This window comes from Camelus ferus, chromosome 7 (genome assembly GCF_009834535.1).
Source record: "Camelus ferus isolate YT-003-E chromosome 7, BCGSAC_Cfer_1.0, whole genome shotgun sequence".
NCBI lineage: Eukaryota > Metazoa > Chordata > Mammalia > Artiodactyla > Camelidae > Camelus > Camelus ferus.
Window position 1 is genome coordinate 33,439,019 of NC_045702.1, and position 26,957 is coordinate 33,465,975.

Consider the following 26,957-nt stretch of genomic DNA (forward strand, 5'->3'; position numbering starts at 1 on the left):
TAGATGCCAAGTGATACTGTTAGAGCTCTACATCCAGTTCTCCATGACCAAGAGAAAAATAGAAAGACCAAATAGTTGAAATTGTTGACAGTATTTTTAGAAACAGTATCCTTTAAATCACCCTTTAAATCCCATGTGTAAAAAACAAGCAACAGAAGTTGGGTCTGTCAAGGCCCCGGCACAGCTATGAGACTGGTAGTAAGATTGTGGGAAATAAAGACTTAACCTGATGCAGAAACCAATCAGCATTGACCATCCCCGCGTTTTGTGATCTCCTGACGGAAATTTATTCATGCAAGGAAGGCTAAGAGAACAGCCCTTGGAGTTTCCTGAGATGACCTGACTTAGCTTAGGGACCCAGTCTGCCTGAGCATCTCCTGTTATTACTGTCGAAAATGACTGTTTATAGAACTGTTTACTTGGTGGCATGCTATTCAGTGGCTCTTGCAGCCCATTCATTATTTCCTTCAGTGGCTATAAATAGCTGGTATTTCCTCTTGTTAACAAAAAAGAAAAAAAATTCAGCCCACTGGGAAGCAAATTGACGGGTAAATCTAATATAAAAAACAAATTTTAGAACAGACTGCAGCCAGCTGCTGGAAGAATTCCTCAGCTTGGTCTCCGAGCAGTATCACTGAGAAATGGAAAAAATATAAAGCAACATGACACTTCACCGGCTGAATAGTTGTCTGGGATGTGCTGTGTTCATGCGGCTCTGGTCTGGCTTTAATGATGGAAATGAACTTTCTGTGGAATAAGGCTTGCTTCTGTCCCCTTTCCTGCCCCACGTTTTGATGGCAGGGTCCACACTGGCCAGGAAATCAATCCTCCCAGACGCATGTCTGCAGTGCCCGAGACGGCAGGAGATTTTTTAAAAGCACTTTCTTCCTTTTCTTCTCTCATTTTTCTTCTTTGGCTTTGGAGTCTTTCAAATTAAATGGAGAAGGGAGAGCTGTATATATTAACCTAAACAGCCAAAAGCAACCTCAATAGAATGTTTCACATGGGCAAACAGAACAGTCATTGTTTTGTTTTCCTTTGTTATTTTCAGAATTTTGGCTTGTCAGTTTATTCTCACTTGTGGCTCTGATGAAAACTTGAGCTGAGTTTTCGATGAGAAAAATGTATGTGAGCAGGATTTCTCCTCCCTGTGTTGCACCAACAGTCTGCTTAGCGTGATGAATTTTTTCCTTTTCTCGACTTGTCCTTCAGAGTTAATTTGTGTTCTGATAGGGGTCAGGACAGGTGAGGCACGGGTTTATACGTACAGGACCTTCATTGACATAGTCGCTGCCTCTCTGCAGAATGAATTATCTGTGGTCCCGGCACTGACAGGAACATACACAAAATTCTTCAGGGTCACAGAATGTCATCAATGCCAAACTCTTTTTGGAATGGAAAAATGTGGAAACAGAGATTCTCCCATTGGTCTGGCTTTTACATGAGCTGGTCTCTGGAATGTCATCTGGTTTAAGGAGGTGACCTGCCCTGTGCTTTCGAGCTGTTGTGGAGTCCTCTGTACCTGCCGTGTTACTAAGGGACAGTCATTCAGCACTTTACTTCTCAAAGCACCCAATTTCAAAGAAGAAAAGTTACCTTCTGTGAAGCTCCATCACTTCTGGTCTCTGAGCCAGTGAGAGGGAGGGCAGTGAAAATATTTCAGTCAGTGCTCTCTAATGGAAATACGATGTGAGCCACAAATGGAATTTAAACTTTTCTAGCAACCATTTTTAAAAAGTAGGAAGAAAGAGGTGAAATATATTTTAACAATATATTTTATTTAACCCCATGCATCCAAAGTATCATTTCATTTTTATTTTATTGATATAAAAATTCATAATGAGTTATTTTGCACTGTTGCAACCTAAGTCTTTGAAGGCTGCTAACTATGATACATTTACAGCACATCTCTTTTCAGCCAAGTCACATTTCAAGGACTCAGTGGCCACATGTGGCAGTGCTTACTGTATTGGACAGTCAAACTCTAAATGTCTTAACAGACTCTGTACAAAGCAGGGTCGTTGCTGAGTATCAGGAAGGACTGAGTTTCCAGCCACCAGACATTTTGGAACAAAGATGGCTGACGTGTCAGGAATGTCATGGGAGATCAGACGGTGCCCTTCTCCCATCCTGAGGGTCCATTCTTATTCTGAGTTTATGATTCTTCCTGGGCAGTCCTCTTGGTCTCCCTACTTTATCTGCCCTATCTGTACCCTATCTCCTGGAGACTTGTTTTCACATATCAACCAGTAGAACTGTCACTATTAGGGAATACCTAATGAATACCTACCAGTACATTCATTTCTAGTACATCTTTGATGTTTCTAATCCTTAAAAGAATTAAGTAAAAGTAATAGAGGAATAGGGAGGGAGGCGTTGAGGCTCTCACTGAAATAAATGAACAGAGCCTTTGTTTCCAGTGGTTGCCAGCAGTAGTAGCTTTGATAGCGATTTCAAGATTTATTTAAATTTATTTTACAAGTGTCTTTCAGATTAAGCCTTCTTTTTCTTTGGTCTTTAGTCATTAGTTCAGATAAGTCAAATTTCTGTTTAGTCAAAGTTGACTATATAATGATTTACCAGGCTGGGGAAGCAGACTGTTGTAGATATGTTTGCCTCCCATTTAAGAAATATACAGTTTTATTATTTTAGATATATATATATATAATTATTATTATTATTGTTTACTATTTACTGATAGAAACATACATCAAGAGATGGAATTACCTCAGATGATCCTTCTTTTGGAGAAACTAGGGGGGGACCCATTATATGATTTAATCTTCCCCAAAAATATATCCTAAGTCTAACCAAAGCTCACCACCCCCCAGTCCAAGTCACTGGCCCTCCACATCCTATAGTTGCAAATAGTCAGCTTAGATCTAAACCCCCTGATCCTGCCAGCAAGGGATGGTGATCTTTCATCCAGTGAATGCCATGGTGACCGAAGAGAGAAGGGGGCTAAGGGTCTACCGTGTCACCCTCAGGTTGGACCCCAGCCCCAGATCACATGTAGAGTATGTATTTTTTATAGATTGAAGGTTGATCTTTTTTTAATACTTCCAAGAGAGAAAACTATCTGTGTATACACATGAAATATATATATATATACACACAATAATAAACACTGGAACTCTGAGAAGAAAAAAAGTCTCTCCCTCTTACAAGGACCTTTGTAATTATATTGAACCCACCCTGATAAGGAAATCTCCCCATGACAAGATTCTGAACTTTATCACATCTGCAAAGTCCCTTTTGCTGGGTAAGGTAACATATTAACAGCCTTCTGGTTAGGACCTGGACATCTCTGTCCAGGGAGGGACAGGAGGAGTCATCATTCTGCTTGCTACGCACCTCAAGGGCCATCCAGCTCAGCCTGTCTTGTGTCCAGTGCACGAATTTCTTCCTTATGTCCCTGGTGGTGGTTTTCTGGTTGGTACTTGCATGTGTATAATGGCTAAGAACACATCTTCACATTGTCTCTCAAAATGACCTCTTTCACGTTGGACTAGTCTCCGTCTTACTTTCTGTCCTTGGGGTTGAGTTTTTCCGCTTGTAACCTCAACATTTTAAAATTCAACTAACCTCTTGTCTCCCTCATCCCTCCTCTGGTGGGTTCTGAGTCTCTTCTCTGTATTGTGTATGGTCTGAATGATACCGTTTCTCTGTCTCTGTCCTGAAAAGACGGTGCCTAGAAATGAAATCAGTGCTTCAAGACTGGTCTGTCCAATTAGGCTGGGACTAGCACCTTCCCTGCTCAAGACACTGGTCGTTTGGAGGTGCAGAGACAATTGCACTAGTTTATTTGATGGACGTACTCATCCTGTTGAGTTGCATTTTCATGGGTAAAGCAGAGATACTCATAATACATTTGACACATTTCTGAATCTCTGTACTTCAGTTTCCTCATCTATACAATGGAAATAACACAGCCTTCTTAGAAGGTTAATGTGAGGATTTAATGAGATGTTCCATTTATAGCAGTTGGCAGAGTACCCAACCGTCTGTCTGCTACTATTTTCTGCTGCTACCATCAGCATCAGCATCTAAGTTCACAAAAAACCCCTAGTCTCTTACATATTTTTTTTAAGAAGGATAGGAACTTTTCTTTTCCAGTTCCTAAAATAGTAACAAAAATCCAGTATAGAAAAGGCACTGGACTAGCCCCTAAGGCTGGGTGCCATGGTTTACTAGATGTGGTGAGCATGTCCTCTGTGCCTTTATCCAGAGCATTTGTAGGACAGAGTCAAGGATCAAGGTTTTCAGGTACTGATAAAAACCTCTTGCCTGTTGAGGTCAAACCATAAATCAGCCCCATCTGACTGTTGTCACTGAGCTCTTCTGGACTTGTTCCTTTTGTTGTGGCCTTATCTTTATCTTGTCTCCAGCGATGTTTTGAGACGCTTTCACACATGTAAAGGCTTCCCAGCCAGTGGTCCTGCAAAATAGAGGAAAGTGTCAAGCACCTCAAATTTGCAGAGTAATAAAATTGAGAGGTGTGCAAGGTGTTAATAAACATTGTCAGGAAAATAGTTTGTCGCGCTTGGTGCTGTGGCTCTGTTTCATACTCACTCTATGATTTCTCTCTTAATTACCCAAGATGCTTTCTTAACACCATTTGGGCTTATTCGTTTTCTCCAGAGCCAACCTCAAGTGTATTGACTTTAATTAGCACTTGTCTCAACTTTATCTTTTTGCATATTTTGGCAAAACGTGGCACCTTGCAGTATTAGAACATAGCAAGCTGCAGATTCCTTGGGGGGGGACACATGGAGGATGTCATCCAGGAGAACTGTTCATGTCCTGTGTCCTCTTTTCAGAGACATCTTATTTTAGTCAAAAAGGTTTCCAGAAGATAACCGAGGTTATGGGGAAAGGGGCAGTTAAAGAACAGAATAGTAAATTATATGTACAAGGTGTTTTAATTTATGAATGTGTTATATTTCAGAAGTTCTTTTGTAAGCCACAGAAATAGCAAGTATAACATAATGAAGTAGTCTTGCCCCTGCTGCTACCTACCTACCCCTGCCTCTGCCTTTACCCGAGCCCCATTTTCATGACGCAAAAACTTGAGGCCTTGGGGTTTATCTTAACTTGTCTAGACTGATGTCACCGAGAGTAGACAGTAGCAGAGAAAGACTTGAATCTAACTCTCCTTATTCTGGTCCTCTGTGACCGAAGATTTCTGAGGCTGATTTGAATTCAGATGATATTCTGAATTCAGAAGAGATGGAAGAATCCTGCTCAGTTATAAGCTAACCCAGCTTTAGGGACCTGTTTGGGAAGCGAACGCCATGTTACCTTGCTCCCTTGAGGAAACATGTCATGGCTTCCACAGGTCTCTTGTCCTCTCCATGAGGGCTTCTCTCCTGTGACACCCCCTCTGCCTCATTCAACAGTCCCTGTCCCTTTCTCTGTCTTGCTTTTATCTGGGGTACTTAACATTAGTCACCATATTCTGTGTTTTACCTCTTTGTTCAAGGCCTTCTACCACTGGAATCTAAGCTCTGCTGAGAAGGCGTGTTTGCTTTGTTCACTCCTGACTCTACCAGGCCTAGAGTAATACCTGGCACATGGTAGCTGCTCAGGGTATATTTGCTGAGTGAGTACATGAGGAAAGAATTCCATGGCACTGCCAGTACATGACTCTCCCCCCGATGCCTGTTCCTCTTCAGGGCCCAGCCTGCAGATGAAGGGTGGAGACAGGTCGTCTTGCAAACCTCCCTCATCTCCCCCTGTCTTTGCTTAAGTTGGAGTTGCCAGTAGTTCCAACAGAGGAGAGTTGGAAGTCCCCCTTCCAAGAAACGGTTACTCTTCTTTTTGCAGGGCAGTTAATCCCCATGTGGTTTGAACAAGCTAATCACTTGTATGAGAAATTTCTCAGGTGAAAACCCCGGTCGCTGTACTTCGCATTCCTAGTGGCTGTTGACAGCCTGTGTGTGGGAGAGCTGCTCATGATGTGTCAGCCACTCCAAGGAGCAAAGGAATTTTGCAACTGTTAACTAACATCTTTTGCTTTAAAAGTACCTTGATTTTTGTGTTGTGGTTGTTGTTTTGTTTTTGTTTTATTTTTTTAATGGAGGTACTGGGAGAGTGAACCCAGGACTTTGTGCATGCTAACCATTTACTCTACCACTGAGCTATTCCCACCTCCCTGCATTGCTTTTTTCTTTTTACCTGCCAAATCTGTTAGTGGGAAAACTATTGTCAAGAATTTCCTCCCAAACATATTGTTGAAATAGCACCTGTGCAGACCATTAGCATTGCAGACCTGTTTTGAGTTGAAACTGATGGATTCAGAGGACAGTTTGTAAGCTTATTTATTCTGTAATGGAATTGTTAAAAGAAATAGCGTAAAGACTAGGGTGTATGTATGTATGTATGACTATATATACATATATAAAGAGTGAGAGGTAAATATATATAGTAATTAAATGAACTGGGCTATAAAAATGTAGAAAACTTGTAAAATATACTGGGCTATTTTCTCCTAAATTTTAATTAAAAATTTTTTTTTAATTAAGAAAAAATTTTTTGTAAGGAAACTAGTTCTTTTTTTTAAATGAAGGTATTGCAAATTAGAACCCAGACCCTCATGAATGCTAAGCATGCACTCTACCACTGAGCTATACCCCTACCCCCTCCTAATTTTTTTTAAAATGGAGATGCTTAAAACGAAAAACCCTTGAAGCATACGAATATAATTTTACATGTGTTGAAATATGTTGCTTTTCTCCTGGAATTCCAAGTTCATTGCCTTCCCAAGTTGATTTGTATGAGATGTATAAGAGTACTAAAAATTCATAAGACAGAGACCACTGTATCAGTTCTTTCCACTAATGTATTCTTTATATGCTCTTTGTAAAGAACAGGTAAGATTTCATCCTTTTTAGGGCTTTTTCATTTTTCTCTACTTTATGGCCTATCTGTTTCCTGGTCGGCCAAGGTCATTTGCAAATGATGCTCTCATAAAAAGTTGGTCTTTGTGGAGGAATGTGACTGGGCACACTGGTATTCCCCCATGGCTTTGGAAGCCAGGGTACTTTCTTATGCACACTTTGGTCAGGAAGTTTGATACATTTCCCAAGTGTGGGCATAGTTGTATGGTTATTGTTCTTCTAGTGATTTGTTTTCTTGAGAGATTTTTTTATTTGAAAAAAAAAGTATTGCTTTTGAGTCTTCAATTGTTTGAAAGCTGTTACGCAAAAGTAAATTTCACCTTGCCAACCTCACCAACACTGACCTTCAGAAACTTTCTAGTCACACTTTGTTTACTTACTTCTCACATCCTGTCCACTCACCACTTATGCATAATTTAATTCCTACGGGGCAGTAAAAGCACGCTGTCCCGTGCTTGCCTAACTTTGCTAGTTGGCATCAAATTTCTCTTTTTTTCTTGCAGTAATAAGAAAGGGGCAGGATGAAAAAGCATTCAAGTTTTATAAATAACCAATGGAGGAAAAAAGATCGATGATATATGTGTACATAGACTATGTCAGTTTGAATCCAGGGCCTTTCACATTTGTTTTATAGCTTGATGGTAAGAAATAATAAACCAAATTTGTCTGTATGACTGAATTATTCTACATCTGTGTTCATAAAGCACTAATCTAGATTCTTCCAGCACTGAGATCATTTTGTCCATGAATTTTGGAAAAGATTTAAATGGTAACTGTATCCTTTGCAGTCCTATCATTTTCTTCCATTTAGGTATTTCTTCTACTTTAAGTGCTGTGACTATGAAGTATTGAGACTGGTTTCTTTGAGCCACCCGTGCTAGGCTGTCACTTTGTGGTCACACCTCATAAATGAAATGAGGGAAATATTGAAAAATGGTGAAACTTGACAACATCTTCCTTCTCAGTCCTGGTATTCACCTCCTAAATGTATATTTTCAGTATCGTTAATTCAGACTAGCAGAGGCTGGCCTTTGCTTTTCTTGGATATTGGCAGTGAGGGTGGGGATCTTTTTATAAAAGTATAAATATTGCACATTTTACTTTTATGTGTATACTGTAACACTTTTTTATGAACTAAAGTTTTTCTTGATAGAGTACTTTATTACACTTCCTATTACATATAACATGGTTTCAATTCCCCTCTCCTCCTAGGTGAAATGCGGAATGATTTATACATCACTATAGAAAGGGGAGAATTTGAAAAAGGAGGAAAGAGTGTGGCCAGAAATGTGGAAGTTACGATGTTCATTGTAGAGAGCAGTGGCCAGACCTTGAAGGTATGAAAATGATGGATACTTTTTGGTAAAACAATTCCACACCATTGCTTTGAGTTCATCTTTAATTCCAGCAGTTAAATTCTGATTTGCATTATTTTCAGTCTTGTTTTTCTTCTCTACCTCTGTGTAGTTTTTTTTTTTAATAGAAAAAATTTTCAGGTTACACTGCCATCGTGGGCCACACAGATGAGAGGTGTCTGTGTGAGCCTAGGTGGTTTTTTTTTTTTTAATCATTAAAATGCCTTTCAGAAAAGAAAGTAGAAAAACAAAAAAAAGGCTTTTAAGGTTTAATTGTTTAATTAATTATGTCAACATTGTTCTCATAGCAGCTGTTCCTTAAATGCCATATTTTTATGCTATTTCATTTTTCCCCTTTCATCTATCATAGTTTTGGAGAGGAACACTTTTTCTTTTGGCAATTGGTAAAAAAATTAAAAAATCATATTTAATTCTATGTATTTTCATTTTAACCAACATAGGGCATGAGGATTAGGGTATTACTAATTGGGGTGAAAATAGTGGATTCTCTTACGGAAGAAGTGTTTCCCTTGAGCCCCAGGGGGGCACCGCAAGGGCTTTTGACTGTGGCAGGTTGAGAATTTTGCTACGTAGTTGACTCCAAATTGGGCATGCAGTTGCCTATCTTGCAAATGTCACCGAGGTCCACCCTTGGCAGGATGGGTCCTGGGAGACCAGCCTTAGGATGAAACAGACACTGCCAGCCAGTAGAAGCAAGTGCAGAAACAGCCCTGCAAAGGACTGAGGAGGTAATTTCACAGGGAGTGCTGTTTCGGGAGCAGGCAGATACAGCACAGCACTGGCTTTGCTGCATCCAAAATCATCTTGAAATGAAGCTGTCTTTAACCTGCATGTTTCCTTTGTTAGGATTTTATCTCCTTCGGCTCTGGAGAGCCACCAGCTAGTGACTACCACTCCTTTGTGCTTTATCATAACAACAGTCCCAGGTGGTCTGAGCTGCTGAAACTTCCAATCCCTGTGGATAAATTCCGGGGTGCGCACATCCGCTTCGAGTTTCGGCATTGCTCCAGTAAGTGCTTGGCGGACGGTCTCTGTGGCTTTGTTGTGTTGGGGTGGTCCGTTTACTGAGCTGAAACAACAGGGTGGGCTAATACATAGAAAGTGTGTGACAAACCGGAGACCAACACAAGGGAAAAACAAAGGTGAGTGGAATCCCGTGGGGTGAGTGGGCTCACTTCTTCTTGAAGAACCAATAACCTCTGTGGAAACATAGAGGAAAGAAAAAGGAGGATACAAAATACCCACGGAAATCTGCATCACCGTGCAGTCTCAAACAGTATTCAAATAAGAATCGAGTGATGTCAACTCAAATAGGCCTTAGAGATGATGTGAAGTAATTGCCACATTTCATAGATCTAAAAAACCCAAGACATAGAAATGTTACAGGGTTTGTTCATGTGGACATTACTATCCGTAAAGTTGTCAATTCTTGACATCTCTGTTTTAATTCTTTTGCCCTCGTTACCACCCTCTCAAGCCTCCACTCCCTGCCTCTACCCACCTCCAGTCCAGGGATCTTCTGGTATTCCCTGTGCCCCCAAATTACACACTTCTGGTAGCATACATTGTACGGAGAAGGTTCTGGTGAATCTTGCTTCAAGGACAATATTACAATCAAGAGATACAGAAGAATCTCAGTATTGGAGAAGGAGCAGGCTTCTCTCCAGTCTAGAAGGACCAAAGGCATTGCCAGTAGATATGCAGTGACCATGCCTGCATGCTGTGTAACTCACCCAGGATTCAGGGAGAGGAGAAGGACTTCGTTGTGGGACTGTGGCATGTCTTGGAATTGGCTCAGGAAGCTCCACAAATGATGAGTTTGTGGATGTTTCAGAATGTAGGGAGATGGCTAGCAGGTCTTACCCTTCTTCCAAATTTCCAGAGGAGTTTCATGGGTAGAGTGTGAAGTAAGGGAGCGTAAAGGAGTTGGCATAGTGCCACACCATTCCTTCTACCAGTCTTTGTTACAAATTCTCCCTTATGCTTCATATGAGCTTTGAGCTTTAAGGTCAGAAAATAAAAGTGAAATGGGAGAAAAAGGAGAAAGAGCCTTTGGAGAAAATTATTATAACTCAGAACTTGGAAAGTAGAATAAAGGTGATTTTCAGTAAAACCCGTTGGATCTCTGCCTTCTTGTCCTTGTACTTCAAACATTATCCACGTGGGTGTGGTTTTTTTTTAAATGTTCATTATTAAAGTTTAGAAGAAACAGCAAAGTGTGAAGAAGAAAGAAAATCCCCATAATCCTGTACAAGTAATCAATGTAATCATTTTATCATATGAGCTTCCAAGTATTTCGTTGTGTGTCCATGTATTTATTCTAAAATATCATTTATTCATGACATAAATATTCATTGAACACCTATACGTCTACCATTTTACTGGGCATGGGAAATATATCAGTGAATGCAACAAAGTACCTCCTCTCATAGATCTTTCATTCTAGGGAGGGAAGACAGACAATACGTGGGCAAATAAATATACACTCTTATCAGATAGTGTTAAGTCCAGTGAAGAAGACTAAATTGGAATGAGATGCTAGGAAGCGATGGTGCTGTGTTGCTGTTTTACGTAAGGCCGACAGGAGCGACCTCTCTGACAGAGATGCGTCAGCACAACATAGAAGACGTGAAGGTGGAGGCTTTGGGTATCTGGGGAAAGGGTATTCCAGGCAGATAGAACAGTAAGTACTACACAAGACTGAGACACGGTTGGCACTTTCAAGGAATAGCAAGAAGGCCAGAATGAGCAAGGGAGAGAGTTTGGAGATGAGACCAGAGAGAGAACAAGGGAGCCAGATCCTGTGTTGTCTTTTAGGTCGTGGGGAGGACTTGGGACTTTATGTGGAGTGAGGAGAGCCCTTAGATGACTTAGATTAAAGAAAGTCTGGCCGCTGTACAGACGCTGGATTTTTAGGTGGGCCAGGTGGGAACAGGATGGCCATTCAGGAGGCTTCTGCAGTCCTCCATGTAAGAGATTTAAGTGGTTTGCGTTCGCATGGTAGCGGTTTGATTCTTTTCTAGATTTATTGACAGATTGGATGTGAAAGAAGGAGAAAAATCGAGGTCGACCTCAAGATTTTGGCTTCAGAATAAAGTGGTTATTTAAGTGGGAAAGACAACAGGAAGACTGGAGAGCAAAAATCGAACATTCCACTCTTAAAATGTTAAGTCTGAGAATATTAGACATTTACAATGTCAGATAGGCAGTTGAATGAGATCCAAGCTGAAGACTTAAACTTGATAATGAGAACATATAGTTCAGTGGTGTGCTGTAAATATTTAACCAGCACTTGGGGTGACAGAGAGGGGAGGGGAAGCCCTAAATTATAGCATTTGCTGTTTTCCACGGGGTAAATACTCCCACCATGGCCAATTTCAAGCCAATGACATCACTGATCTTGGAGCTGGGGAAAGATGCACACAGTCAGGTCTTGTGAGCCAGTCCAGGCAGCTTCAGTGTGTCATAGATACCGAGGATTTTTCAAAGCCATGAGACTGGATGAGATTCCTGTGTAAGTTTAAATAGCAAAGGGTAGTCCAAGGATGGATCCCTGGGGCACTTAACGCATTTAGATTTTGGGAGAATGAGAGGTAGCCATTAAGTGAGTTTAAGAAGGAATAGTCAGTGAGATTGAAGTAGAATCATGGAGACTAAATAAAGTCTTCCAGAAGGGGATTGATCAGATGTGTCAGGTGCCAGTGATAAATAAGGACAGAGAAATTTGGCATCATGCAAGTTATTGAACCTGACAAGAGATTCTAGTGGGTTTGTGGTGTGGAATGCCTGGCTAGAATGAGTCAGAGATAGAGGAAAGGAAGGGTAGGCGGTGAGTGTAGACTAATCTTTTGAGAAACTTTGCTGTGAAGAATACAAGAGAGCAGAGAAAATGGGATAGTAGCTATAAAAGCAGTGGGTCACAAGAAGTTGTTGTTGTTGTTTTGAAGATGGAGTTTTTAAAGCACGTTTGAGAGGAATCATTGAGTAGAGAGGAAACACTGATGATGTAGAAGCAAGTGGAGACATCTGTGGGCGCAGTGTCCTTGAGTTGGGGAAGGCGCGTGGGACTCAGTGCTCAAGGTTAAGAATTGGCCTTGGGTGGGATTGTGGGCAGTTCTGGAATGGTACAGGAGGGCAGGTGCAGGTGGGTAGTAGTAGGTGGTTGCTAGGGCATGTGGGAGTTCTTTCCACAGGAGCTGAGCATGAGGACAGTGTCAAGGTATTGGAGGTTTGAGCGGGGAGAAGAACTGATGATGAAATTATTGTCTAGCAGAGGGAAAGAGTGAGTTGATTAGGCCTGTGTGGGAGGTTTGCCCAGCCCAGGGTGCTTTTATGGTTAGTGTACACTAATTAAACTTAGATTAGTCTACCTATGTGCATGGAATAAGCCACACATTGGCTTCTACCAGGGTGCAGTCTTATTAATGAAAGTGTGGAGAAATGAGGGGTTGAGGGTATTTTCAAGAAATTGATTAGAATGATGAAATGGGAAGAGGGAGTGGAGGGGTAGGGAGGGGTATGTTAATAAATTGGGGGTCCCCGGGGGCAGAATTGTTGGAGCTGGGGTACTAGAAAGAAAGAATTGTAAAGTTAGGAGGTAGAATCCATAAATTCAGGGGTTTTATTAGTAAAAGGGAATCATACTATGCATATTATATATAACCATCCCTTCAGTTTATTAATCCTGATCTAATAGCTCAGGATAGAAGGCCATGTACTTGAAACTCTATTTAGTATTTATTTTTATTTTATAGCAGAAGGCAAATTTGGGCAAACTATTGCTTTGTTCTGTATCTTTGCTAATTTTATTTATCTTGGATTCTTTTTATCTTGAATACCAAAAACCACACCAAAAAGACTGTCAAATAAACTTAGGAAATTATTTTTAAATAAATCTTTTCCCCTAAACCACAGGTTCCGTACCTAGCATGCTCATTGACATAGAAATTTCTTCCCAGAGATCTTTGCTGTGACTTTTGTTTACCTTTGAAGAGTACTGATATTTTCCCAGTTTCTCTCTGGGGTTGAAGTTAATGATTTTAAAAGAAAATCCTTTGCTATAATCACATTTTCAGGGATGTCCTCATGCTAGGGGCGTAAGCTAAAATTACTGTTCTCTGCACGGGATTCCGTGTCCCTGTGGTTCAATGCCAGAAGCCATTGGAAGGGGACAATGTGTTTGTTTCTGGAGCCTCACCATGTCTGACTCCTCTAGCGCGGGTCTTACTGCATCCCAGAACTGCCCTTTTCTATCACGTATAACCTCCACTTCCCAGTTGTGTAGAAAAGAGGAACCGTCCAGTCCACAATGGCTGCCAGCCTGCGACTCCTCCCCACATGTCTAAATACAAGGAGAGAGTCCAGTTGACCAAACCAGGTTCTTTTCATGCTTTCCCCACTTTTGAAGAAAAGGAAGCTGGGTGGAAAGAACTGGAATGGTACTCAGGAGGTCTCAAACAGTTTACCTGACATTGTGAGACCTCAGTTTCCTTATCTAGAAATAATCACCAATGACCCTGACATTTCTAGCCATTGTAATTCACAGTTGAGCATCTGAAAACCCCATTGCCTTATTTCCAGCTTCCAGAATACTACTGTGGTAAGCTGTTATTAAACGATGGATTGTAATTTGCGTTGGTTTTCAGCATGCCTTGTTCTAAGGAGGTAGCTTCCATAGGTCTCTGTCTTTACGCATGTGGCTCTAGGGAAAGTTCTGTCAATGGACCAAGACAGAGCTTAGAAACTCCCTTTCCATAGGTAGTAAGCAAAACGTTGCATATCACATTGATTCACTCACTTGTTCATTTATTTGCCATATATTTATTGATAACCTACTATGTCCTTGGCATTCTGAGATAACAAGCATACCATTAAAAAAAAAACAGACAAGAATCCTGCCCTCCATGGTGCTTATGTTCAGGGAGGGAGGGTGGGAGGTGAGAAGAAATAGGAAATCCATAATTTTTTAAAAAAATGTAATTTCAGATAATCTATGAAGAAAATTAGGGAATGTACTTGCAGATTCTGAGGCAGGAATATGGGGTTAGAAGGTGACTACTGTGGACAGAGGTCCCATCGTAAAATCTGCTCTTCATTATGTCAGAGGAGCTGGGGTGTGAGGGTTGTACTTCTTGATGATCACACTTCTTCACAATCTGTGTACCAGAACACAGTTGTATGCATACATGTAAGTTACAAATTTTTTTCCCCTACAGCGAAGGAGAAAGGAGAGAAGAAGTTGTTTGGTTTCTCTTTCGTCCCCCTGATGCAGGAAGATGGTAGGACTCTTCCAGATGGCACTCATGAGCTCATTGTGCATAAGGTAACATCAGTCAGATGTTGGATGGCTGTGAGAAACAGGGCTGAGTTACTCACCTGTTATCTTTTTCTTTTTTTAAAGTATAGTTTATTGACATACAGTTGACTTAACAATGTTGTATTAGTTTCAGATGTACATCAAAGTGATTTGGTTATACATATATATGTATATATCTATATTCTTTTTTAAAATTCTTTTCCCTTATAGTTTATTACAAGATATTGAATATAGTTCCCTGTGCTGTCCAGTAAATCCTTGTCATTTATCTATTTTACATATGGTAGTGTGCATTTGTAATCTTATACTCCCATTTTATTCCTACCTTCTACCCCCCCTTACCCTTTGGTAACCATAAGTTTGTTTTCTGTGTTTGTGTGTCTGTCTCTATTTTGTAAATAAGTTCATCTATACTGGTTTTTTTGATTCCACATGTAAGTGGTACTACATAATATTTGTCTTTCTCTGACCTACTTCACTTAATATGATAATCTCTAGGTCCCTCCATGTTTCTGTAAATGGCAATATTTCATTCTTTTTTGTGGCTGAATAATATTCCATTGTATATATATAGGACATCTTCTTTACCTGTTCATCTGTTGATGGACACTTAGGTTGCTTCCATGTCTTGGCTGTTGTAAATAGTGTTGCTGTAAACATTGGAGTGCATGTGTCTTTTCAAATTAGAGTTTTTATCTTTTCTGGATATATGCCCAGGAGTGGGATTGCTGGATCATATGGTAACTCTTTTTAGTTTTTTAAGGAACCTCCATACTGTTCTCTATAGTGGATACACCAGTTTACGTTCCCACAAACAGAGTACGAGGGTTCCCTTTTCTCCACACCCTCTCCAGCATTTATTATTTGTACACTTTTTAATGATGGCCATTCTGATTGGTATGAGGTCATGCCTCATTGTAGTTTTGATTTGCCTTTCTCTGATAATTAACAGTGTTGAACATCTTTTCACGTGCCTATTGGCCATCTGTATGTCATCTTTGGAGAAATGTCTCTTTAGGTCTTCTGCCCATTTTTTGATTAGGTTGTTTGTCTTTTTGTTAGTAAGTCATATGAGCTATTTGTGTATTTTGGAAATTAATCCTTTGTCAGTCGCATTGTTTGCAAATACTTTCTCCCAGTTTGTAGGTTGTCTTCTTGTTTTGTTTATATTTTCCTTTGCTGTGCAAAAACTTCTAAGTTTAATTAGGTATCATTTGTTTATTTTTGCTTTTATTTCTATTGCCTTAGGAGACTGTTAACTTACTATCTTATCCTCCCTCTAGAAAAGTAGAACAAAATGACTGAGAAGATACTTTTTTGGATGATTGCTGTCAGGGAGTGTGTCTTTTTGAGAGTTTTGTCTCTATATTCTGTCATATTCTAACACATATTTTAAAGATGATTTGTTTTTGTATCTTAATTTAAGTGTAGGTATTAGAGAAATCTGTATGGTGACCTTAAGGTCCTTTCTGTTGCTGTGAGAGGATTAGATAAACCTTATAAATAAGTTTTTAAATATTCCTAATACCTGCTTTCTTATCTGAAGATCTGTATACCCCCAGAAGCAAATTTAGCAAGGTCAGCTTTATAGTTTTCTTGTCTGCTGCCCTCACTCAGCAAGGAGACAAATGGCTGGGCTTTGTCATGACAACTTCAGTGGTGGTTACTTTCTGGTTTTTGCATCTAGAAATATCATAAAAACATTTGAATCAAGTATACTGTAGTAGGCAATAAAAAGAAAATTCATGTAACAAGAGACCCTTAGAAGTTATCTGAGAATAGTAGTAGTAATGAAGTATAGAAAGAAGAAACTAGCAACTATGAGACAGAGAATTTTCTCCACAATATTTCTCCTTTGCACTTCTCCATTTCTGTAGCCACATGCTTTTCCAGGCTCTTGCCAGCTCTCCCTTAGGCTAACTAGTTCTGCGGACCTGGAGCTCATGTCCCTCCAGTCCATTTCCCACCTAGCCATTAGGGTGACCCATTTAAGCTGCAGATCTCACCAGGCCCCTTCCCCACTTAAACCCATTGAAAAGCTCACCATTGCTAAAAGGAAAAATTGCAGACTTCTCAAGGCATGTCAGGCTCCCTCTTCCTTATTGCTTTACCTCTCACCACTTCTAGTCCTTTATTTGATGCCTTAGCCACATCCAGCTCTTTCTACTCCCTTCTCTCCTGCCTGCTGGTTCCCCCTGCTCCATCTGGCCCTCCTGGAGTCATGCCTTCCCCTGCCTCCCCGTAGCTGATGCCTTCTCATCCTCAGAGGCTCACTGGGGCCAGAACCTTTACTCAGGAGAATGATGCCCATTCCCCAGCCCCTGTTCCCTGTATCCCAGCCAGCTAAGTGCCTTCCTTCCCAGAGTTCCTTGGATATCTGCACACATTCTTACCATCGTCCTCATTACATTGTCCCATAATTGTCTGGTGATCCGTTGGCTTAGTCCAGTAGATCTGTGAGCCCCTCAAGAGCAATAAGTGTGTCAGAGGGGTTCTGGCATGTGGCAGACATGCAGTGTAGATGTACTGAATGAATGAAGGAGATTACAAACCAAAACTTTCTTTACCTTTGAACTATTGTCAATGGAATGAGTGTTCATACACAAGACATCTGGTGAATTTAAGTTTGTATATGCATGGATGTGTATATTTCTTTAATCATTGATTTTCTGGTTGTTCGTTCAACTCATTGACCACAGACTACAGGGCAAGCACTGTCCTAGTGACTGGGAATGCAGTGGCAAACAAAACAGTTAAAGCCCTTCCGTTTGTGGTATGTACGTTCTCTCGACTTCAAAGGTGACTTAAAGGAGCTTAGTTTTAAAATACCAAGAAAGAAATATTTTAAAGCAGAGTAACTACTGCAGCCAACAGAGGAGCTAAATGTACTAGACACCCAAGATAATCTGCTTATCTCACCCTTAGGTCTGAGACCCCTCATGTGAGATGGGTAATATGACAGGCAATGTCTTCAGCTCCAGTTTTCCAAAAGACATAAGTGGTACTTGATATGATTGTTTATGGTCTTGCCTCTGTGTATAGCATTAAATCTTCACACAGAAAAGGCAGGGCTAAGATACTTAGCTTCCTAATCATACTGAGAAGAATAAGTCACTTCCTTACTACGTTTTACATGCGGTTTCTCTCACCTGTGGGTCAGAGGGTGTTTTTTTGGTCAGGTGCTAAGTCTCCAGTCAAGTCTGGGTTGAGTCCTCTAAATGAGTGTCAATAATACTAAGGCTCTTAGTTGCTGCTTAGAGACACCCATAGGCTTAAAATGCCGGCAGGACAGGCAGCAGAGTTTGCTTCTCCAGGTGAGCATTTAGGAGCCCAACTGGTCTTGATTCCCAGCCAGAGAACCATTCTCCTCCATTACCAGGAGCCTGTCTGGGTGCCTCTGGCAGAACCAAAACTTTTCTCAAAAGTAGAGCTTTGAATCATCTCAAGCCCTTGTCCAAATTTTCACTGATTGCCCAGAATTCTCATCCTTAAAGCATAAAAAAATGTATTTGAGCTTGAAAAATTTAAAGGACGGGCATTGTCCATGATCTTCGTCCACCACAAAGGAGGCTGACGATGTTACCTCTAAATCATTGATCTGGGGCAGATCTACATTGTATGGATCCATCAGGAACCGTTAGTTCCACAGAAGGACCTGAAGTAGCTGAGTTGTCTTATAATTAGGGTTATTCAGTGTTGCTTAAAGAGATATGGAATACCTGCCAAGCATAACATCTTTTGTTTTTTTGTCTGATTGATGCTGTGTTGTTTTTTTTTTTTTTCCTTTGTAGTTCTGAGCCAGGAAATTCAGTGTCAACTTAAGGCTACTTGCAGTTTATGATTATTAAACCATATTATGAGCATAATGCTTGACAGGAAGGTGTACAGTCTGCTGATGATTGCAGCTTTGAATTTTTTTTTTTTTAAAGAGAGCCAAAAAAACAAAGAAAGATAAAGGGAGGAGTGGATTTCAAGTTATTGGGTAAAAAAATAGCCCATTTAATCAGTGATGTTGAGATGACCACAGTGGGTGTTGGGGGAAAAAATAAAGAACCGGATACCTCCCTTGCTTCTTAGATCAAAACGAATTCTAGATTAAATGTAAGAAATAAGACCATAAAAGCCTAAATAATATGAGTGAGCATCTTTAGAAAATTCAGGTAAGGAAGGCCTTTCTAATGATGTCTCTCAAATGTTGGAAACCAAGCACAAAAAAAATGTGTTAAGTTTGGCTGCATAAAGTTTAAAACCTCTTTATTGATAAAACCATCCTAATCAAAGCTGAAAGACATGCAGTAAACTGAAACATGGTTGCAACATGGCTTATAAAGGGGACTATTCCCAATTTGCCAAGAGTTATCACAGATCAGTAAAAAATGGAAGTTTGATAAGCACTACAAATAAGCTATTCAAAAATAAGAAATGCAAATATATAACATAAATATGTGAATAGCCAAATAGTCAAAGAAATGAAAGTTAAAGAATGGGAAATCTTTTTTTTTGCTAGATTATATGTTACTTTTTATTGGTTAATATCAGAATAACATGTGATCTCCCAATATCAACCCATATTCCATTCCATGCGTAATCTTTGCAATTATAATTTTGATAGTCAAAGACTGTTCAATTGCATGATCATAACCATAATTTAAGGAAAGGGAACTCTTTCGACATATGAGATTGGAAAAGATTTTTAAAATCCAGAACTGGAAAGTAAGGTTAAAGGAAAAATGAACACTCTCTTCCATTCATAGAGGAAATGTGAATGGTATTGTCTTTCTGGAGGACAGTTTGGCAACACACAGATAATTTCATTTATGGCTCAGCCATTCTACATCTTGGTGTTTATTGGGAGAAGATAATCAGACAAGGTGAGCAAAAAGATAAGCCAAGGATGATCATTGCAGATTCCTTAAAATATGGAAAATTTGAAAGTTATCTAAATAAATGGGTATTTGGGTGGGAAAGCCTAGAGAGAAATGAAGGGAGCATTAGTATAATACCATTTTATAAAACTGTTTAACTACAGTTCCACATGTATATATGTGTGTAGCGATGCTTGGAAGGATATCCTAAAATATTAACAATAACTTTATTTTCATTCTTACATTTCTTAAAGTTTGTATCAGTGGGCAAGTGTCATTTTAGAACATTAAAATCTTCATTTTGAAAAAATGAAAATCAGAAGAGACAGAAAGTTAGACTTAGCTTTGTTTTATCCCATTTAATTCTGGAGATTCATCTAACTAAAGGCCATTCTTCTGTTGTAAAATCTTGACAGTAATGTTTATGGGAGGGTTTTAAAGATACAGTATTTGCCTCAGATCTTTATAAACCATAGTCCGTAACATTCATTGGCAGGTACTGTCTGTGAATCCTAAGGTTGATGAGAGATGGGGAAAAAATGATTTTTAGAAAGTGTCTTCAACACTTTCTTGTAGCTATGACATAGAGAATAACTATGGTTCATAGTAGGATATTTAGAGTTAAAATCTACTTGCTCCTCATGGAAGGTATTAGTTTTTTGGTTTTGTTTTAATTTTATTTTTTATTGAAGTGTTGTTGATTTACAATGTTAGTTTCAGGTGTACAGCAAAGTGATTCAGTTATGCATATGCATACATACACATGTATATATGTATTTTTTTCAGATTATTTTCCATTATAGCTTATTATAAGAAATTGAGTCTAGTTCCCTGTGCTATACGGTAGGTCCTTGTTGTTTATCTATTTTGTATATAGTAATGTGTATCTGTTAATCCCAAATGCCTAATTTATCCCTCCAACCACCTTTCCCCTTTGGTACGCATAGTTTGTTTTCTATGTCCATGAGTCTATTTTTGATTTGTAAATAAGATTTGTATCTTACTTTTTTTTAGATTCCACATATAAGTGATATCTTATGATTGTTATTTTTCTTTCTGTGTCTGCCTTACTTCGGTTAATATGATAACCTCTAGGTCCATCCATGTTGCTGCAAATGGCATTGTTTCACTTTCTATGGCTGAGTAATATTCCATTGTGTGTGTGTGTGTGTGTAAATATACAACATCTTCTTTATCTAGTCATCTGTTGATGGAGATTTAGGTTGTTTCCATGTCCTGACTATTGTAAATAGTGCTGCTGTGAACATTGGGGTGCATGTGTCTGTTCAAATTACAGTTTTTTCCTGGATGGAAGGTATTAATTTAAAAGACTCAGTCCTGCAGTGAGCTAAGAAAAAAAAATTGCTGTGTTGAAGACTATTTAATAGCTTAATTTGGGCCTAAAATTTATGAAAGAGATAGTTTTCCTTTGTGACAATAGCTGGACTCCTCTTCCAAGTGTGTTTTAAGGAAATTGTTCTCGCAGAGGTGTTAACTGTTAATAGTCTGACAAGGACCTGGATTCATCCTTTAGGGCAGGAGCTAAAGAATCCTAAGGGCAAAGGCCTCTTTTACAGTCATTTTCAACTTTACATGATTTATAACATGTTTGGAGTGATGTTCAATGGAAATAAACTCTGAAATCTACCAAAATCTGAACACTGTAGCTTTAGAAAGGAAAGTGAAAGGACTTGATTAGTCATCATTAGAGATTTGGTGCTTCCAGGGTTCCTTTTCAGCTCTCAGAGCATCAGGAATATCTCCCAGGCGCTGATGGGCTAAGTCCAAAACCTGTCTTTGGAATTGCTAACTTGCTGTAACAGTATTTAATCTAACTAAGTTTTGTTATTTTGCTGTGTTCTGGTAGGATTGTTGTCTTCCTTAATTTTGTAGGGGTATTTTGGCTACCTCTGGTCAGACACCTGCTGGAAAGCAAATTAAGAAAAGAGATGGAAATAACGATTGTAAGAGAATTCGTTTTCCAGAAGTCAGGTCTCTTAAGGAAAATAATGTGAGAATCCAAAAAAGGAGGATAGGCAGTTAGTTAATAGCTGCGCACTCAAGTCTCCATTCTGACTTATTCCAGGGATGGATTTTTAGTTCTTGGAAGTGCATTCTAAGATACCTTCAGATCTAGTATATATGTATAAATAAACAAGTAATAATACAGTCTACCTTTAAAGAAATGGGAGTTTTGCAAATTCATTGTTACTGATTAACACCACTGTGGCTCAAGTGGCCCAACCCAGCCAGGCTGGGGTTTTGCTTAGTAGAGAATCTGATTCCTTATAGTGGAATTTATTGCATCTCATCAAGAGAAGGGTCAGTAAGAAATCAGCCAAATAGGGGGTGATCATTTTTCTAGTTGGAGAAGGATTAATTGAATGTCTAGGATTACAAGTCTTTTGTCAGTTTGTTTATTTCACTTTTGCTATCTGAAACTTTGTTTATGAGCTCTCTGTGTTCGTATTTTTTCCTTATAACTTTTCAGTTTCTTATGCTATATCCCAGTTCCCCCCTGGTCTGTAGAAGTCCATTCTTCCCTGCTTACCATCTTTGAGGTAGATTTTTCAGACTGGGTGGCTCTCCACTTATCCTTCGGTACAGTGTGTTTGTATTTATAAGTAAAATGAGAAAGTGAGAGGACTATGAAAAATTAAGATAGACTGATAGGTCTGCCACCCATCTCGCTGTCCAGAGTGCTCTACATGCTACTCCAGCTGTTCTGAAAGAGATGCCCCTGTAACCATGATCAAGGTGATCTTAGACAAACCTGAAACATATCTGTCCACCCTGAGCTGGGGCATAGGATCATTGTTCACATAATCCTTGTTTTGTTACACACTGTGAGAGAAATTAAATAGTAAAGACCTGCAAAATTAAATGAAAAAGTAAGTGACTTGGTAAGTTTAGCATAAAAGCATGCCAAGCTGAATGCGGAAGCTGAACAGAAAAATAAAGAAAAGGCTAAGATAACTTAATAGGAGGACTTGGTTTTAGCAGTGAAGGCTATTAATGTGACATGCAGAAAGCCTTCTCACTTTAACTAATTAATACCACTGCGTCTTCAGTCTTTTAAAATGCCCTGCCTCAACTGAAACCTGGCTCTCCTCTGTTGAGAGAGCTTCCTGTGTGGCCTCTAGGGGTAGAGAGATCTCATCTTCTGAAGCCTTGTGTCCAGTATCTGGAGGACTGATGTCTCTAAATGCCCCAGTGCCTTGAAAGATACTGATTCTCCATCCTCTTGTAAAGAGCTTCCCTGCCTACCATAAGGCTCACTCCATACAGCGCTTCAAATTTCTGCCCATCCTAGTTACTGTCTTCTACCGGTGTGTGTTTTGCTGACCAATGAGGAAGAGGGGTAGATGGGGTGGTGGGTAACTGTTTACTTGCCCACAGTTAGCCTAACCCCTAGTTCAAAGTTGTCTTCTTCTGATTGACCTGTTCAGTGCCCTATTCCCTCGTTTCTTGGTCACTTCAACTCCAGCGACCTTCATTTGGGTTCTGCTTTATTGGGGTCTCTCCCTCTGCCTTGCTCCATCTCCAGCCAGCAGGACCTCCCATGTGGGTGCTAAATAAATGCTGGACGGATGGCAGGATAGATGGATAGAAGGATAGATAACGGAGAGACGGGTATATGGATGCATGCATGGATGGGTGGATGGATGGAAGGATGGATGATGGATGTGTGGATGGATGAAATCACCCAGAGCCACTTCTAATAAAAAATCATAAATTCCTTATACCCTGACCACAACCTTTCATCTTTCCAGTTTTCTGACTTTCCCTGTTTTTCAGTCTTATTCTCCTCCAATAGACCCTCTCTAACTTTGCTTTCTTCTTTTTCTTACCAAGAATATCCCTTGATCTTTAGTTCAGCTGTGCCTGCACAGGAAGAAAAAGCCAGCCCTAGATCAACCTGTCAATGTGGACCCCTCCTATACTCCTCCCTAGGCAGTTGAACATTTATTAGTGGAGGAAATGAGACCATTGTTATAGGTTAGCATCAGCCTGATAGATATAGATGCAGAACCATCCACACTGCAGGCAAACTAAGCTCCCTCTCTCAGTCCCCCTAAGAGGCATCTCCAAGATTTTACCATTCTGCCTAACCCCCCACTTCCCGTGTCCTTAACAGAGAAAACAGAAGCCATCAGACAGGAGCTTCCTTAGCTTCCTGTGCTCTCTCCTCTGCCACCTGCAAACTTATCTGCATCCTTCCCTTCCTTCCTGCTTCCTGTCTCGGGATTGGCGAGACTCCTTCCCTCCAGGGCTGATACTTCCACCTGCTTCCCTCTGGATCTTCCTCCCTCCTGACTCCCCTGGGACCTAGCTCCTCCCCAGCGTCCTCTCTTGCTCCTGCTGCTGTGTCCTCTCTCTGGCAGCATTCCCAGGTTTTTCACATGCTCAAGCCTTTTCCTTTAAAAACAAGCAAATTGTGACAGCAACCACCCTGCCTCTTCCCTTCCCATCTCGGCTACCTATAGGAAAGGCCGGTCTTTGCTCACTGTCTCTCCTTCTTGCCACTCCATTCCATTTGTTCCTCAGACTGCTTCTGTTCCCACAGTTCACATGAGCTCTCTCCCTTGAGGACACTAGCGCCCGTGCTGGGCTAACACCACTGGACACTTTCTCAGTCTTTCCTTCCTTGACCTCCCTGTGGCATGTGATGCTACTGACTACCCTTCTTGAAAATCCCATCTTCCTTGGTCTCCCTGACAGTGTTCTCCTGAGCTTCATCCTTCTTCTTCTTGGAGGACTCTTCTCTCTTATCTTCCCTTTAAATGTTGCCATTACCATGGACTTAATCCTTGGACACCATCTATGCTTTCTGTGCTCTGGAACCATCTCATCCATGTCAGTAGGTTATTAACTTGCCACATCTCTGCTGATGATGGCCATGCCTGGCTTTGTAGACCAGAACGTTTACCAGCCTCCTGGACATCTTCATTTGGGTTCACCAGGGACACCTCCAACTCAGCTTGTCCAAAACTGAGTTCTTTATTCCATCTCCATCCACTCCTGCTGTGAACAGAAACCTGTGGTTTTTCTCTACTTCTCACACTCACCCCTCATATCTAAACACTTGGTTTCAAAACCAGTGAGTTCCACCTCTTTGACAGTACCTGAATCTAGGGAATTTAAACCAGAGACAGGTATCAGAAACACCTTGAGTTTTTCTTAAGATGTTTAGGGTAGTCCCAAGGCCTTTTTGGTGTTGAAAAAAAATCACATGCTTCACCCATACTAAACTACATATAGTTGTCTGACTATACCTGTACTTTTGATAACAGTTTTTTTAAAAGATATTTTAGACTTACAGAAGAGTTGCAAAATAGTACAGAAAATTCCCATATACCCTTCACCCAGCTTCTCCTTATGTTAACATCTTATATAACCATAGCACATTTATTGAAACTGAATTAACCTTGGTGCAATACTGTTAACACAGAACTTACTTGGATCTCACAGGTTTTTCCGGTAATGTTATTTTTCTGTTCTAGGATCTGATCCAGGATCCCACATTGCATTTAATTGCCACATTTTCAGAGTCTCATATGTGTACTTTCTCTCGCCGGTGCCTTTATATGTGTTGTTTCTTCCACATGACATGCCTTTCTCTCCTTGGCCTGCCTGGCAAGCCTCTTACTCTTTATGACTGAGGTCAAATAGCCTCTTTTTCTTGAGTTCTTCTTTCCCTTCCCCGGCAGAGCTGGAATCCAGTGGTCTTTATCAAAGCTTTGTAATCAGTATTAACAGAGAGGTGCAGAGGTCAGAAGTGTCATGCCCTGATGGACAGGGACTGTTTATTTCCTTGTTACATTCTTTGTACTGAATTAAAGGACTGGTAAATAGTGGGAATTTAATAAATGTTTAATAATGACATTAAGGATGACTAATCATATTGAAAGAATCCCCCAGAAGAAGGTATTTTGCTGCCACAACTATTAAAATAAATCTGGTTTTGATTCCCTGGTAATATATAGCTCCAACTGCATTGTCTAACTTACTGTGTTTTTTAATTTAATTCTCTACTTCCTGCAAATTACAGACCCCTTAATTTGATTCCTATACTGTGAATCTCTGTACTGGTTTATTTCTGAATAAATGTCTTCTTTCTCTCAATCACATAGCTTGCATTATGGCAGATATCACGTTTCTGGAAGACTGTCTATGACCATTGAGACTGTTTATGACTGTTCGTTGCGTCTCTTTCACATGCCTAAGATAGTGGTTAAAAAGCAGCCCAGAGTGTGGTGCACCATTCATTGCTGTACCAACTGAGCTTAATTCTGGGCAAAGGAATAGGCTGTGAGTCATAGTACCTACTCTCCAAGAGCTGCTGCCACAGAGCCCGAGCGCTTGTCGTTCTGTACAAATCTGAGGGAGCACGTCCCTCCTGTCAGGTCTCATTTCAGTCTCGAGTAAAGCAGAGGACTGGCTTTCATCACCCTCTGCTCTAATTTGTAATAAATTAACTTCGTGCCTTTTTGAAATGACTTGCACAGATCCCAGCTGATCAAAGCAAACCCAGAGAATTGTCCTTACCTATGATAATGACATTGTTTGGTTCCTACAGTCCACGAGTAGCCTCCAGAGGCTGTGGTCAGGTCGCCTTGTCTCTCCTAGAAAGCATGGTTCCGTTCATTGTTCCCGCCTCTACCTGGTGTTCGTCCACCATAACACCAGGGAGACTTCAGCTGTGTCTGTGTCTGTCGCAGAAGGACGTGGAGAACAGTGTCTCCTTATTCTCATATCCAATCACCTAGTCCCATGCCTGCACTGGATTTGATGAGAAAAATAGTCCCTATGCCGAAACCAAAACAGCTGCGTAACAAGTGTTCCCCAGAATGCAAGGGACCCATATTTAACTACCCATCTAGTTTAGGGGAGTAACTGGATTTTACTGTGGTGATAAAGCCCTCTGTCAACTACGTGCAGTGCAGTTTTGTGCAAAGCTGCAGTTTTCTGGTGTCGAGGCTGCCTTGCTCAGATTCGCAGGCAATCAGACACCCAGTCCCAACTCTTTTGTACTGATTGTTCCAGTTAAAGCCCAGGCAGGGCCGTGCTATACTTTACCAGCTTCATTTCAGTGACCACATTGACTCTTAGCCCTTCACTAAGCCCTTCAGTGGGGGGAGACGGCTCATTCCTGTTTGTTTCCTCTGGTCCATACCCTGCGTCAGACTCACACTCACACCGTACAGGCCTGGTGACAGGAGGATCAAAGAACTCCCTGGTGACTCTTCCTCACTCCCTGGCTTTTGCTGGTGAACTGTGCATTTCCTCTTAAGAGTCTGGACAACCACTTGGGCTTAAGCCCTTGCTGACAGCTGCCCCTGCCCTCCAGAATGTCACATAGTTGGAATCCTACAGTATATAGACTTCTCAGATTGGCTTCTTTCACTTAGTGATATGCATTAAGGTTTCTTCATGTCTTGTCATGGCTTGATAGCTCATTTCTTTTTTAGCACTGTCTTCTGGAACCCATTTCTCTTCT

At 40.4% G+C, this 26,957-nt stretch overlaps 1 protein-coding gene across 3 annotated transcripts in view; it reads left to right on the top strand.

Annotated features, from left to right (window-relative positions):
• DOCK4 (dedicator of cytokinesis 4) overlaps window positions 1–26,957 on the top strand; it is a 405,529-nt gene that overhangs the window by 245,104 nt on the left and 133,468 nt on the right. For all 3 annotated transcript variants that reach the window (XM_032483672.1, XM_032483671.1, XM_032483673.1), the window contains exons 14-16: window positions 8,112–8,236; window positions 9,122–9,284; window positions 14,491–14,597. In XM_032483672.1, coding sequence (XP_032339563.1) covers window positions 8,112–8,236; window positions 9,122–9,284; window positions 14,491–14,597 — 395 coding nt within the window. The remainder of the gene's footprint in view (window positions 1–8,111; window positions 8,237–9,121; window positions 9,285–14,490; window positions 14,598–26,957) is intronic.